The sequence below is a fragment of the Leopardus geoffroyi genome, chromosome X (genome assembly GCF_018350155.1).
Source record: "Leopardus geoffroyi isolate Oge1 chromosome X, O.geoffroyi_Oge1_pat1.0, whole genome shotgun sequence".
Classification (NCBI taxonomy): Eukaryota; Metazoa; Chordata; class Mammalia; order Carnivora; family Felidae; genus Leopardus; species Leopardus geoffroyi.
Window position 1 is genome coordinate 4,308,015 of NC_059343.1, and position 15,356 is coordinate 4,323,370.

The 15,356-nt window shown below is 42.4% G+C and overlaps 1 protein-coding gene and 1 long non-coding RNA gene across 2 annotated transcripts in view; both read right to left on the bottom strand.

The window, feature by feature from the left end:
- The window catches only part of LOC123594066, a 491,068-nt gene extending 490,695 nt beyond the window's left edge, over positions 1 to 373 (bottom strand). Inside the window, exon 1 of the long non-coding RNA XR_006710656.1 lies at positions 166 to 373. This is a non-coding gene — a long non-coding RNA (uncharacterized LOC123594066). The remainder of the gene's footprint in view (positions 1 to 165) is intronic.
- Positions 374 to 10,345: 9,972 nt separating this feature from the next.
- LOC123594065 (pseudouridine 5'-phosphatase) overlaps positions 10,346 to 15,356 on the bottom strand; it is a 175,787-nt gene continuing 170,776 nt past the window's right edge. Inside the window, exon 4 of the mRNA XM_045470669.1 lies at positions 10,346 to 11,473. Coding sequence (XP_045326625.1) covers positions 11,375 to 11,473 — 99 coding nt within the window. The 3' untranslated portion in view covers positions 10,346 to 11,374. The remainder of the gene's footprint in view (positions 11,474 to 15,356) is intronic.

The window sequence follows — 15,356 nt, forward strand, 5'->3', positions numbered from 1 at the left end:
CAATGATTTCTAGTCAATGTTAAGTCTAACAATAGATGTTTTGACTACAACGTACAGCTATAGAGCGGGTGACATGCATTACTTAATTTACTCCCCAAAGAACAGAAGCTATTGGCATAGCTATCATCCCTGACAGATGAGATTCCGGGGAGAAATATCACTTACCAGAGGTGGTGCTTTAGAGTAGGTAAGCTGCAGCTACAAATGGACCCAATGTGGTGGCTCAGACGTGGTCACTGTCATGCGCAGTGTAGGGCTTGTGCCATGGGGCAGTGGAAGTCTCTGGTCCACACAGTCATTCGGGGATCCAAGCTGTCATGCTTCTGTTGTCTTCAGCCCACATCTTGCAGGGTCCCTCTGGGCATCAGCGTTACAGTCAGCCGGAAGGAAGTGCAGAGGGGTGGATCCTGTGACACACATCCACAGTCACACCTGGTACATTCACTTCTGCTCACTTCTGGGGGGACCTGGTCACCTGGGGACATCTACCCATTAGGAGACTGGAAATGGGCAGAGCTGGGCATATGGAAGAAGGGGTGGGCAGTCTCTTTCACAGCTAAGAAGGAGCCTGAATAGGACTGAACCAAGTTCTTCTGACCCAAATGCTGTACCCTCTCTCTATCCATCACTGCTTGAATGCCATGACTTAATCAAAGTATCATTGAATCAACTGGACTGCTTCCTCACGGCAAATATCTTTTTGAGAGGGGATATAGCCATCGCTGTTCGGGCCAACACTCTACCTGCCCATGTTTTCCTCCAGGAGGAAATGGGCTCTTCATCTCTTGAGAGCATGATTGACCCAAAGGGCTAATACTTTCAGTGCAAATCTAAGCTGTGGGACATGCAGACAGAATGAGCTTTGGCAAGAGTGTAAGGGTAGGGGGTAGCTGCTGCATATTTGGTTCTGCCCAGAATCCTGGATTCTATAGGTACTTGTAAGGAGGTACCTATTGGGATCCATCCTCTAATAGTGGGTGGCCCCTGGTGGTCATGAGAGTCTTGTAGAAATGAAGGCATTTGTCCAAGAAGAAAACGTTTGTCTGCATAAGAACTCATACATGAATGTTCACAGCAGCCCTGTTTATAATAGCCAAAACATGGAAAAATCCCAAATGTCCACCACGTGATGAACGGATCATCAAAATGTGTTCTATTCATATAGCAGAACATTATCTGGCCATAAAAAAAACAATGAAATTCTGACACATGCTACATGTGGCTGAACCTCAAAGACATCACACACAGTGAAAGAAGCCAGACACAAAAGGTCACGTTGTAGAGTCCATTTACGTCAGATGTCCAGAGAAGCCAAACCTATCGAAAGAAAGCAGACTGGTGACTGCCACGTGCTGGCAGAGGGTGGAATGGGGAGTGGCTGCTGATGGTTATGGGGTTTACTTTCAGAAAGGAAATGTTCTAAAACTGTGGTAATGCACAAGCCTCAATCTGTTGAAAAAGTTGTGGAATTTAGGTCGGTGAACTGAATGGCATGTGAGTTCCATCTCAAGGAAGCTGCTATTAAGAAAAGAAATCCTTTCTAAGGGGTGTGCAGTGAGCTTGTTCCAATGGGTCAAGGAAGAGGCCTCCAGGGCTCCTTCCTAGAGACTCCAGAGTGCGTCATGATTCCCAGAGCCACGTGACCAAGAAAAGCTGCAGCGACAATACCCATGGCACCAACGCCATCCCATAAAACGGGATTCCACGAAACATTCCTTCCGTTCACAGTCATCTTCCTTCTTTATATGCTGAGCGCATGGAGCCTGAGCGGCCAAGAGGCTGAGCGTTGAAACTAATGTTTCCCCTGAGACCCTTCCACAGGGTTTCACCCAGGACAATGTTGAAATCTACTGGAACCCCGTGATCCTGGAAAATGGGGAAGGTTAAGAGATTGCCCCACCCTCTCTGTTCTGGAAAGCCGCTGCCTGGGAAGAACCACCCTCCCTCACGTGAGTTAGATAAGTTCACAGACGCCTGCTTGTTCACCTAGATGAGTCAGACACACACTCTTCAGATTCCCATTCTTTGCCTTGTCAATGATTCACTGAATGGCTTGTTCCCACTCATCCACTGCAACAAAAATCTTTGTTAAGCAAACTTTAGTTCAGCTTCTCTCCTTCTCCCAAGGCCCTGAATTTTCTACTGAGATTGTTTTTATTTGGCATGCTCAGCCTGAGACAGAACAGCTTCTCCTGAGGACAGGCTGGCTCAGGGGGAAACCAAGTTCTGGTCTACCATTGGATTGTGCCACCTTTCATTACATTTCCCATGCCCAGATCCTTCTAGAGTTGTGGGTTATGACAGTCATGACTACTCTTCTCTACAAGAGAAAATCCCCTTTTGGGGCACCTGGGTGGCTCAGTCGGTTGAGTGTCTGACTTCGGCTCAGGTCATGATTTCATGGTTCGTGGGTTCCAGCCCCGCATCGGGCTCTGTGCTGACAGCTCGGAACCTGGAGCCTGCTTCGGATTCTGTGTCTCCCCCTCTCTCTGGCCCTTCCCCATGCTCTGTCTCTCTCTGTTTCTGTCTCTCTCTCTCAAAAATAAACATTAAAAATCTTTATAAATCCCCTTTTGCCCAACTGTCCTTGCTGACCTTGTAGACAGACAGAGCATTCTCTCAAGCTCCACGGACCCTATGTCCCTAGTGGCTTTCCCCACACTTGCAATAATCCTTTGGAATAAAACTCTCTCCTGACTAAGTCTGCATTTGGTTTCTGTTTCTTTGTTTTTATTTGTTTTGTGTTTTGACACCCAAACACACGTGGGGCTCTCAGGACCTAACTGACAAGTGGTTCCTGGCAACACCATCCTTAGTTTCTATGCTGGCCTACTCTCCTCAACGCTGATGGAGTCGATTTTTCAAGACATCTCTTTGCTTCATCTGTGGGGCTCCTTTCATCCTCTGTTTTCTTGTAACGAGCTGAATTTACCACCAGTAATCAGATCCTCAGAACACAGCACTCCTTGGAGAAGCTGTTGTTGGACTTGCTACTTTTGGAAGAAGGTAAAAGGACTTTTTTTGGTGATGATGCAGCTGACGGTCTATAAAGAGAACTATGACTTTCTGTAACACAGTGGGTTACAAAGGATACACCTTGAAGTCTCACAGGCCCGCTGAGCAATGCTTGGGCGAGGTATACAGGGAGCCATGTCCCATCTGGACTGGCTGGGTTCTGCTCTTGACACCTTCTCTTTCTCCAGCTGATCTGTGCCCAGAACCCTTCTGTTTTACTGAGTTAGTTTCTATTTGGAATTTTTTCTTGAAGTGCTGGCTGTTCATCAGTGCATTTCTAGCTAGGTTTTTCCACCCCACAGCGACAAGGATGATGGCCGTAAGTCCTACGTAATGTGCACACCAGTGTTCCTCCAGGGTAGTCATTTGGATTGATGGTTTCAATCCCTTTCTGTCCTATGTTTTGTGGGCTGTTCCAGGGAAAGAAGCAGGTTTGACAGCCATCACTTCAGTCTCCGGAAAATTTGACTCTATGTGAAGGAGGAACTGAATGTTTGGGGACTCTTTGCCAAGGTTCATCATCTGTCCCATTTTCCTACAAACAAACACAATTGTTCCAACCAGGCAGAAATAAGTGGCTCACGTTAGTGTGCCTATTCTGGTACTTTTTCAAGAACTGTATTCTAGGAAGTGAATGGTCGACCTACACCTATATTATAGGCATTGAAGGGCTTTATTTACAAACAAGAGTGCTTTAGACAAAGTCTTTTGCATAATATACATAGCAAGTGATTATTCTCTAGTGACCATAATACTCCTAGTCAAAAGCTCTTTCAATTGACATGGCATTCACGTACATCTTATTTTCTGGAAAGTGTATTGGAAACTGCATGAGAAAGGCCCATTTTATGTGCATTTGGGAGAACTAAGCTATTGAATGAAGAGGAAAACCAAATTCTTACTGAAAGACCCCAGTCTCTACTTTGGGGAAGTTTGATAACTCAGTTTGAGAACTGGGTCTTGGGCTCCTTGGTGTTTGGAACGAGGCACAGATCAAGCAGACAGGCATAAAACATTGAAAAAGACACGGTCCATTCTCCCTAGACATTTATCTTCCACTTTTATGAATATTCCAGTTAAGAATTCTCAACTACCATGCCAGAGGATGACACATTTCTAAGTCTTTCCCCCCATCCCTTCCTAATACAACCCAAATTTAGCACCTTGACCAACAAAATGATGATATCTACTTGGACCCAGACAACGGTCCAAAGAATGGAAAGCTCAATAACTTTGTCCTCTGTGTGATATCTGCTTGATTATTTTAAAAAACAGAAGTCAATGACTGTTTTTGCACTAAATAGACAGAATCCAAGGCTCTCTTTTTGATTTAAGGCTCTTTGGGGTCACCGAAGTGTCATTGGGAAAATTGCTTCCTGACGCATAATATTATGGTAATGATCCCCTAAAGCCTGGCATAAAGGCTCTGCCACAAGAGCTAACAATTTATTTTCTTCCAAGTATTGTTTTAAAACAAGAGGCAGCTGGGGTCAAGAGAGAGGCTCTGGGTTATAACAGGCTTAATGCAACCCTTGGAATTTTTTTTACATGCTTGAGAGGAGAAGGATTGTTCATAAATACTCATTTACAGAAATGGTTCAAGAGACACAGAAAAGATACATTTCTCTTACATCTGAGCACACGATCATAACCTAATACCAATATAAATACGGCAAGAGAGGAAGGTGCTAGAATTTGGGAGATAAGATTAGAAGCCAGGAGACCTAGATTTAAACCCTAGTCTTGTATCTCATTGATTATATCCATTTGGTTTACAAATCAAGCTTTTTGAGTCGAGCCATATCATACAGAGCTGAACTACTTACCTCCAAGTTAGGGGTGAAGATTAAACAGAATATTGTGAGCAAAAGCTAAGAAACCATTTTTTAGCGGATGTCCATAGTCTATGTAGATAGTCTATGTACGTAGTATAAACTCAATACCTATACTGATCACTGCTATTTTTAATGTTATAGAGGAGTTATACACAAAAGAGTTACTTACACAGGGCCAGGTACCACATCCATTCCATATTTGAGATAGGTGGTGTGAGGAAATTTATTTTGGACTAGGCTATGATGCCCAGTTGTTTGGCTAAACACTAGTCTTCATGTTGTTGCGAACATATGTTTTAGATGTGAGTACATTTAAGTTGGTAGACTGAGTAAAACAGATTACCCTCCATAATGTGGATGGGTGGGGAGTGGTTGGGGGTTGGGGATGGGTCTTATTTAATCATTTGAAGGAGTCAGGAGCAAAGACTGAAGTTTCCCAAAGAAGAAGCAATTCCTTTTCAAGACTGCAACGTAGAATCCCTGCTGAATTTCCAGCCTTCTGGTCGGCCCTGCAGATTTGGGGGCTTGCCAGCCTGTACAATCACATGAGCCAATTCCTTAAAATAATTCAATAGTGAGAGAAAGAGAGACAGAGATAACAATAGAGCTATTTACAGAGACAGAGACAGATGTGTCTAGATAGATGATAAATAGATATACCTAATAGAATTATAATTATCTATTGTATAGATAAAGATCTATTGGATATACCTATGTATCTATTTACAGAGATCTCTCTTTCTATAAATAAATAGATCTATAGATGGATAGGTATATATACCTATGTATGTATGTATCTATATCTGTGTCTATATCTATGTCTATATCTATCTATCTCTATCTCTATCTCTAAGTCTATCTCTATCTATCTCTATCTCTATCTCTATCTCTATCTCTATCTCTATATCTCTATCTATCTCTAGGGATAGCCTATTGGTTCTGTTTCTCTAGAGAACCCAATTTAGGTGGGAAGAACCAGAAGTAAATACACAATGTGAATGCTCTGTGATGGGTCTCACCACGGCGTCAGGTGCTATGAGCACGTATAGCATGAGGACCACTTAATGCTGTCTTTGAAGGATGGATTGGATGGAGCTGCCCAAAAGAAGGGTTGAAAATGAGAACAACCTTTAATGGGGAGACACAAGGGGAGGAGCCCCGAAGGACACAGCTGAAGATCAGCCAGAGGATGAAGAAGATAAATAAGACAGGGGACATGTGAGGCCAAGAAAGACAAAGAGGAAAGCTTTCCCAAGAGAAGGGTTCATCCAAAGGGAATTGTACAGAAAGTGTAAGTCGGAGAGAGGATTCAGTGCAGTGGGGATTTCAGGCAGGTGTTAGTATGGCATAAAGACGAGACGCAGGGCGTGGCTGTGGAGGTGGCTGGAGAGGAAGGAACAACAGATCTTGAAGTGAGAAGACCAAGAATTGGATGAGTGCTACTCCCCTAAAGGGCTCAAGGTACACATCAATGGCTGTCCGCGGGAGAGCACTGTAGGGGAGTGGTGGCCCCAGGGAAAAACCAAGCAATAGAAGAAGGGTTGAGAAAGTGGAGGTGTTTGTTCATTGTGGCACACATGTCCCAGAAGGAGAAGAGCAGTTAGAGGCTGGTCAGGAGCCTGGGCGCTAGGGACCCAGGCTTTGAGAGATGCAGTTGTGATGACCAGATGGGCTCATCTCCCAGGAGGAAGGGACGTGGACAGCCCTAGTCCATGGTCTCAGCCTGCACTGCACAGCAGAATCACCCAGGAATCTTCACAAATACTGCTGCCGCGGTCCCACCCCAGAAACACTGTTGTTAGTAACCAGGGGTACAGCCTCAAGATAAGAATGTTGAGAAAATCTGTCCGTGTCATGCTGATGTACAGTAAGGGGTAAGAACTATCCAAGTTCAATGACAGGCTAGGAGAATTGTGCTTCCCAGAACTCTCACACTTACAGAGAATAGCTATTTCCCTGTACTGGGGAGTATCAGGAGGATCTCCAGGTGTTTGTGAAGATGTTATCATGGCCTGAGATCATTGTAATTCTGCATGTGTTCTCACCTGACATCCGTGGATGAATAAACTCTGCATTCTGGGTGGGGTCCTTTGAGGTCTGGGTTGCTTTACCCTGGAACCAAGGAAAAGCTCTAGTTTCAAGACAAGTGGCATGCAAACTCTTAGGCAGAGGGTCCTTCTTCTGAGTTCCCTGGGAAAATCTCACTTTACATATTTGGGGGATTCCAGACTTTCTGGAAGGGACCATCCACAGTCCCTGAGGTAGCCATTATTATCTCGGTTTGAAAGATGAGGAAACTGGGAGCGCCTGGGTGGCTCAGTTGGTCTGACTCTTGGTTTTGGCTCAGGTCATGATCTCATGGTTCATGAGTTGAAGCCCCACACTGGGCTCTGTGCGGGATTCTCTCCCTCCCTCTCTCTCTGCCCCTCCCCTCCCTCAAAATAAATCAATAAACTTTTAGAAAAAAAAAGGATGAAGAAACCAAGAAATAGAGAGGAAAAACAAATTGTCCCTGCGTTACCCGTCTAGTAGGTTCAACAGTATGTTAGTTACGTATTGCTTAATGGATCACTGGAGGCCAACCAAGACTGACCCCACAGAAAGCCAAGACTGCAGTTTTTCGCCAAAACCAAGGATATGGGCATTGATTCAATAATCCAGTCTGAAATTTGGCTTCTGTAGGAGACAAAATAAGAGAGAGGCTTCACTGATATTGGAAGCATGAGTTTCGCCTGGATGTCCCATGTGATCATACGGGAGCAGAGCATGAAGGAGAAACCTCACCATGAAGATCCCCACACATATGAGGAGCTGACTTCTCTAACTCCTCCACAACACAGCTCCAATGTGGAGCTTAAAACGTGGTTTTAACATTCAGAGGCAGGCAGGTGTGAATCTCCTGACCATAGCTTGGAGTCTATGATCTTGAGATCAATGGCGCTTCAAACCCATCCTCTTCGGAAAGAAGATTGATTTATCCATCAACCCTTAAGTCTGGGGCTGGCTGGCTTAATATGGAGCTGTGTCTAAGGTGTGGAGGGTAAGTGGTGATCAGATTCCGTCTCTTTTATGCCTTGTATGTCCAACAGACTACCCTTCGTCGTCACCAAAATTCTGCTCACATATCACAGTGTTGGCCAACGTCGTTGACTCATGGCCAGGATTTACTGAGATGAGCAACTCCCCCAAATATACTATCTTTCTTTTTTTTTTTAAAAATTTTTTTTTTTTCAACGTTTATTTATTTTGGGGACAGAGAGAGACAGAGCATGAACGGGGGAGGGGCAGAGAGAGAGGGAGACACAGAATCGGAAACAGGCTCCAGGCTCTGAGCCATCAGCCCAGAGCCCGACGCGGGGCTCGAACTCACGGACCGCGAGATCGTGACCTGGCTGAAGTAGGACACTTAACCGACTGCGCCACCCAGGCGCCCCCTGACTATCTTTCTTAAACCCACTGTGGGGCTCCAATAGACAGCTGTGTTCCTAAAGCATCTGTGACGAGAAGGCCTTGGAGTCCAGGTGAGCAGAGCCGGTATGAATGGCCGGAACAGCACGCAAAGGGTGAGATGTAGGATTACAAACCATGCTGCTCACACAAATTTCCCCCAAAGACCTCTGGTCTTGAAATGGATGTGTGCATTGCATCTCATTGTCTGCAGACAGCAGGACAGCCTGGTGATCCATATCCGCCAAGCCCACACGTGTCATTGTCTCTCAGCAGCTGCATCACGGCTGACACTCTCTTGGTCACCACCACCAAGGAGGGTATGAAGAAACATCCCCGTGGGAGGTCCATCCTAGCAGTGAAGTCCGGCTTCACCTGCTCTTTGGAATAGATCTCTTTGCAAAAGCTCATTAGCCTCTAAATCCTAGTGCAACTGTGGGACACAATCTATTGTGTCTGATAACATTGAAGGGTAATCATGCCTCTAAACACAGAGTACTCTCCTCTGTTTAAGCAAATCTGAATGAAAAAAAATATACGTCATTTTAAAGTTCTCTTCTAAACACCTGTAGCTCTTATCAATAGATTTGTGACTTAACACAGCAATGGAGCCGCCATTTTCTAAAATGAGGTATTGGAAGGTATGATGCCATTTAAAACTAAAAGTTTATACAATAATTACACTGTGTTGTGAAATAGTGTAAAATGCATGAAGGTAGGTGCAAAAGACCTCTGGAAATACATACTCTCTTTTGGCAGAAAAAATAATTTTGAGGACCCCTATTGGTGGGAAGTGGGCCAAAAGATGCACAGACACTGGCCTCCAGCAAACTTCAGAGAAGAAATGATACATCTGGGGTGGGATATGGTGGCATGCCGAATAGACTGGACTTCCATTTGGCCACATGTGTTGGGCCTCTTTGCATGCGTCTTCTAAAATGAAATTGCCCGGGGTGCCTGGGTGGCTCAGTTGGTTCAGTGTCTGATGCAGGCTCAGGTCATGATCTCACAGTTCGTGGGTTCAAGCCCCATGTCAGCTGTCTGTGCTGGCAGCTCAGAGCCTGGAGCCTGCTTCAGATTCTGTGTCTCCCTCTCTCTCTGCCCCTCCCCTACTCGTGCTGTGTCTCTGTGTCTCTCTCTCTCAAAAATAAATTCTAAAAAAAAAATAAATAAAAAACGACTTCCTATTAAAAAAATAAATAAATACAAATAAAATGAATTTGCCCACGAGAACAATTATTTGTCTTTTCCAAGAAGGAAATAACCAGCACTCGCCGTGTGGCTCCAATCTCAGATTTTTTAAGATCTAATTTAGACACTAAGTTAACAAGCCAAACTGTTTAGCCATAAAGTTAGACTAGAGGAAAAGAGAGAAAACTTTTAGGATGAACGGGGTCAATACATGTCAGAGAAACTTCTAGATTCGTCCCCTACAAGGGTCAAGGTCACATCACTGACAAGATGGTGGTCCAAGTTAATGGCATGGCTTGGTGAATCCATTTATGTAGGCTACAATTGAAGCCTCTGAAGCTGTGCACAGCAGCTCCTGGTATAATCCTGGGCATAAATACCCTCAAGGAGACTTGAGAATAGTCCTTTTGAAAGAAGGTTAAACATCATTCTCTCAGCCACTTCCTTATAGAATTCTGAATCTGGGTTTCATTAAAAGAAGAATGTGGCAACAAAGGGACATCCTACTACTGCTTATTTAGAGATTTCAACCCTACATTACATCCCTGGGATGAAAATGAAAGCTTCTCGTGTACCTACCTACCATTCTAGGAGCCAAAATATCAAGGTGAAAAGCATCCCCTCTGATTGTCTGAGCATGGAATACAAACAAAATAATTACTGACTCAAAAGGCACTTCAAACATGGAACCATGCAAAATAGGGAAGATTCTGTTTGTAAATTCCAATCACTACTTAGAAAGACTTTAAGGATTCATATCCTAGGCAACAGAAATGCGCTCTGTAAAAGAAATCTCCCCACATGCTTTTCTATATTTGACATAGTTAAGCTTACATTTAAACAAATGAGTTTCTTACCTCTCTACTGAGTGGTCCTTCAGCAAACCAGCTTTCTGTTCTCCAAGTCACCCCATGAACGGGCAGAAAGAACTGGATCCCATTGTGGGGACCACAGGCCACCTCTCATCTAAGAGGGGTAGAAACTTTCATATCAAGACTTCCAGATGCAGATGCTCAGGCATCAGCTGCCATTATCTTATAGGGGAGAGCTTGGTGGAAAACATCCTTGTCCCACGAATCGGAAAGTGGCATCAGTGACCAAGAATCAATGGTACATACAGTCACGGAATTGGCTCCCCATAAAAAAGACCATTTCTATGTTGATACATATATTTTCTGGTTTAAAGAATAATCAGGGGGATAAATCTGAGACATCGGACTATGTTTACTGCAGTCACGAGATAAATTATTATTTTCTTCCATTACAGTTTGAAGTTATGATTTTGGACACTTCAGTCATTAAGGCAAGGTATATAAACTTAATTGCAAACTCTCAGGACCATTGAAACAAGAACATTCCAGGGACTGCCACCTGAGACCTTTGCTTGGGGGTCCATGTGCCGCTGCTCCTGAGTTGGTCATTGGATAAACCAAAGGCAGGGAGAAAGGGTCTCTACTAACTGATGCTACAATGCTGAGGCCCTCATCGTCCCAGGCCATGAAAACCGGCAGCATGGCAAAGAACGTCAGCATGATGAAAACATCATGGCATCCAGGATGAGAATATGAATGTGGGACCACCATTTTGCAATATGGTGACCACGGATGTGGGAGAAAGATGTCAAGGTACTTCTGAACGCCTGTTTGGGTTCCAGGGCCTGGCAACCTCCTGTCGTAGCAAAATGAGTTCTCCATGTGTTCCAGCCCCACAAGCCTGGTGAACAGTGCTTCAAGGACATGCAACATTCCAACAAACCCCACGGCCGTGGGATCAGGACACTTTTAGTGCGACAGAAATTGACTACAACCTCCATCTACCTTCTTCATTTTTCAAGTCCAATTCTGCAGAGTGCACTGCAGCCCTAGTACATGATGAAATGCCACATCCTAGAGGTCTTTCGCACGCCAATGGTTTCTTTGAGGGAGACCAAGCTGGTTTTGATGCTGAATTCCATCTTCAGGGGGCAACACCATGCAAAGTTCTTTCTGAAAGAAAAGACAGAAGAACATGAATCAACAACGGAAACATGGATTTGTTTTTCCCTGTGTCATTAACATTTTGGAATAAATAAAATAGCCACTAGTTTAATTTTAGTCTTAACTTATTTTTAATAAATTTTTATCATAGTCCAGATTTAAATCACCATTAACAGATGAGAAAACAGCATGAATTGACTCAATGTAGGTCTGATGTTGGTAAGGATGTTTAAACAAAGACCGATTATTAATGACAATAATTCTCTTACATTAAATCACATGACATGATTCTCTTAGATTAAAACAGCAACAATAACAACAACCAAAGAAGATATAACAAACCAAAAGAAGAAGAAAAAAAAAAACCTTTCCAGAATCAAATCTGGACCATATTAGCCAAAGAATATTTTTATGGATTGTAATGATCAGTCATGACAGTACTAAGAAGTCACCAGGAGCATAAGGTAAGAATTTTGATACAGAAGAAAATGTGAGCTGTATCTCACAATCTTGGTTTCCTGTCTTTTGAGAGAACTGTGTGCGCTTCGCATTACCAAGTCCATTCACCAACCTCATGAACTCTGAACTTTAGATGCCCAGGCTTAGACCTCAGAACAATGCTAAATAGGACTGCTTGTTAAAGATCTGGAGAAGCTCAAAACAGACACGTTCATGGTCACATATGATGGAACAAGCAGAAGATAAGCAATCATTAGATAAGACATAAAACCTCCAGAATCATGGCTGTGATTTGCTTCTAGATTAATATTCTATCATCGAATATTTAGTGTTAAATAATGTAATAATGTATAAAATATAATGTTATAATAATTTGTGTCATGTTATCTGACAGTGCATTATATGCATGTTATCTTCCAAATTACGTCTCCTTGCAGCTAAATCAGTAGGCATTTGATAGAACAAATCAATATACTATAATTAAAATATTTCAACATAAACACAATGTAGGATCAGTAGGAAGTACCTTCTTTTATGTTGCTTAGTTCTTTTCCTTTTTAATATAATTTATAGTCAAGTGGACTAACATACAGTATGTAAAGTGCGCTCATGGTTTTTGGGGGTAGATTCCCGTGGTTCACTGCTCACATACAACACCCAGCGCCCATCCCAACAAGTGCCCTCCTCAGTGCCCATCACCCATTTCCCCTCTCCCCCATCCCCCATCAACCCTCAGATTATTCTTTGTATTCAAGAGTTTCTTACGGTTTGTCTCCCTCCCTCCCCAATTGTAGTGTTCTAGATGTTGGGTAAGTTTGTTCCCCCAAATCCCTGTAGATAAAAAATAAACATGAAGTAACTTGCTACCACTTTGGAAATAGACAGAGGCATACAACTATAATGGGAGTCACGTTATAGGCACAAAAGGCATATTTAAGGAATGGAATACAAGGGGGAATATACATTAATAAAAAATAATGTCACCAAATTCATCATGGATGAGATACTTCTTTGCTTAACAACTTGATTGTGTACTGGGGCACCTAGGTGGCTCAATTGGCTAAGTGTCCAACTCTTGATTTTGACTCAAGTCATGATGGCGATCTCATGGTTGTGAGACTGAGCCTCACTCGGGTTCCAAGCTGGACGTGGAGACTGCTTAAGATTCTTTGTCTCCTTCTCCCTCTGCCCTTCCGTGCTTGTGCTTGCTCGCTCGCTCTCTCAAAAAAATAAAATAAATTAAAATAAATTGATTGTATAGCTGGATCCTGCATGAGAATCCAGAATATAATTGTTTCATATGCATTTTAAAGTTTATTTAGTGCACACATGCGAAAAGGGGAAGGGCAGAGAGAGAGAGAGAGGGAAAGAATCCTAAGCAAGTTCAAGGCTGGCAGCGCAGAGCCTGATGCGGGGCTTGATCTCAGGATCTGTGAAATCAGGACCTGAGCCCAGACCAAGAGTTGGACACTTAACCAACTGAGTCAGACAGGCATCCCTTTTTATTTATTTATTTATTTATTTATTTATTTATTTATTTATTTATTTTATTATATGAAATTTATTGTCAAATTGGTTTCCATACAACACCCAGTGCTCATCCCAAAAGGTGCCCTCCTCAATACCCATCACCCACCCTCTCCTCCCTCCCACCCCCCATCAACCCTCAGTTTGTTCTCAGTTTTTAACAGTCTCTTATGCTTTGGCTCTCTCCCACTCTAACCTCTTTTTTTTTTTCTTTTTTCCTCCCCCTCCCCCATGGGTTCCTGTTAAGTTTCTCAGGATCCACATAAGAGTGAAACCATATGGTATCTGTCTTTCTCTGTATGGCTTATTTCACTTAGCATCACACTCTCCAGTTCCATCCACGTTGCTACAAAAGGCCATATTTCATTTTTTCTCATCAGGCATCCCTTTTTAACATGTGTTTTCAAATGCACATATTCTATGAACCGTTTTACTGGAATATGAAGCAGAGCATCAAGTCTCCCGCTTTGATATCTCTACTAGAGACAGATCATAGCATTTCCTGGTTCCTGATGCAAACCAGGAGTTACAGACCGATCAGGACTAACTAAAGGTCCAGGCAGTTTTGACTGGTCCTGACCAATGGCCTTAGGGTGAAAGGCACTCTCTAACATTGGCATCAGTTATATTTAATGCTTCATTTATTTTTATCTTATTATTTTTCAATGTATGTTTACAATTTCCTTATAAAAGTCTTTGCACTAGTTTTGTTCTATTCATTACTAATTCCTTGTATTTGTGTGCCTTTCTGAAAGGTATTTTCTAAAAATGTATGTTCTAATTATTGTCATTATACTGATAAATAAGTGATGGTGAATATTTATGTTGTATCTTGCAACCTTGGTAAAACCTCATTGGTTTGAACAATTTATCTAACTATTCTTTGAGGTTTGAAGTTTTCTAGGTAGAAAATGAACAAGCTCTGAAGGATAACAGCTCCTTCCTTTATAAACTTCAACGATTTTGATTTTTTTCTTATTTTATTGAGCTGGACTTTAGTACCTCCAATAAAAAAGCTGAAAGGAGGTGGTAATAAAAAGCATTCTTATTCCTGATCTTAAACAAAAATACATTTACCTTTTCACAATTAATTATATTTCAAGTCGGTTTTGTTTTAAATGATGTTTATCAGGGTAGGAAAGTTGCTTTATATCCCTAATTGGTAGGGACGTCCTTGAAAAAGAAAAAGTCAGGAATATTGACTTTATCAACTGCTTTTTCTCAATCTATCAAAATGATTATATAGGTTTTTATCTGGTGATTAATAGATTGGTCTTTCTAATATTAATTCAGCATTGTATTTCTCAGATAGCCCCAATTATTCCATGTAATTATTATTCTTTATACATTGCTAGATTATTTTATTATTATTTTAAGATGTTTGTTCTTAGACTTAATAAAATTTATTCTCCTTGGATAACCTGGTTATTAAAGTTAGGTAGCCTCATAAAATGAGTTGAGAGAAGTTTCTTATTTTTCTGGTTTTTGGAAGAGTTGTATTGGTTTGGAATTATTTGTTGATAGCTTGCTAGAACCAACGTATAAAATCATGTGGTTACAGATCTTTCAGTTTTTAAATTTTTTTTAAATATTTATTGTTTTGAGAGAGACAGAGACAGAGATAGAGTGTGAGTGGCGGAGGGGCAGAGAGAGAGGGAGACACAGAATATGAAGCAGGCTCTAAGCTCTGAACTGTCAGCACAAAAGGCGAGATCATGACCTGAGCCGAAGTCCACGCTTAACCGACGGAGCCACCCAGGCGCTGCTCAGTTTTAAAAATTTATCTGTTTCTTGGGGCCCCTGGCTGAGTTGGTAGAGTGTGTGGCTCTTGATCTTGGGGTCATGAGTTCAAGCCCCATGTCAGGTGTAGAGATTGCTTAAATAAATACACTTTAAAAACAAACAA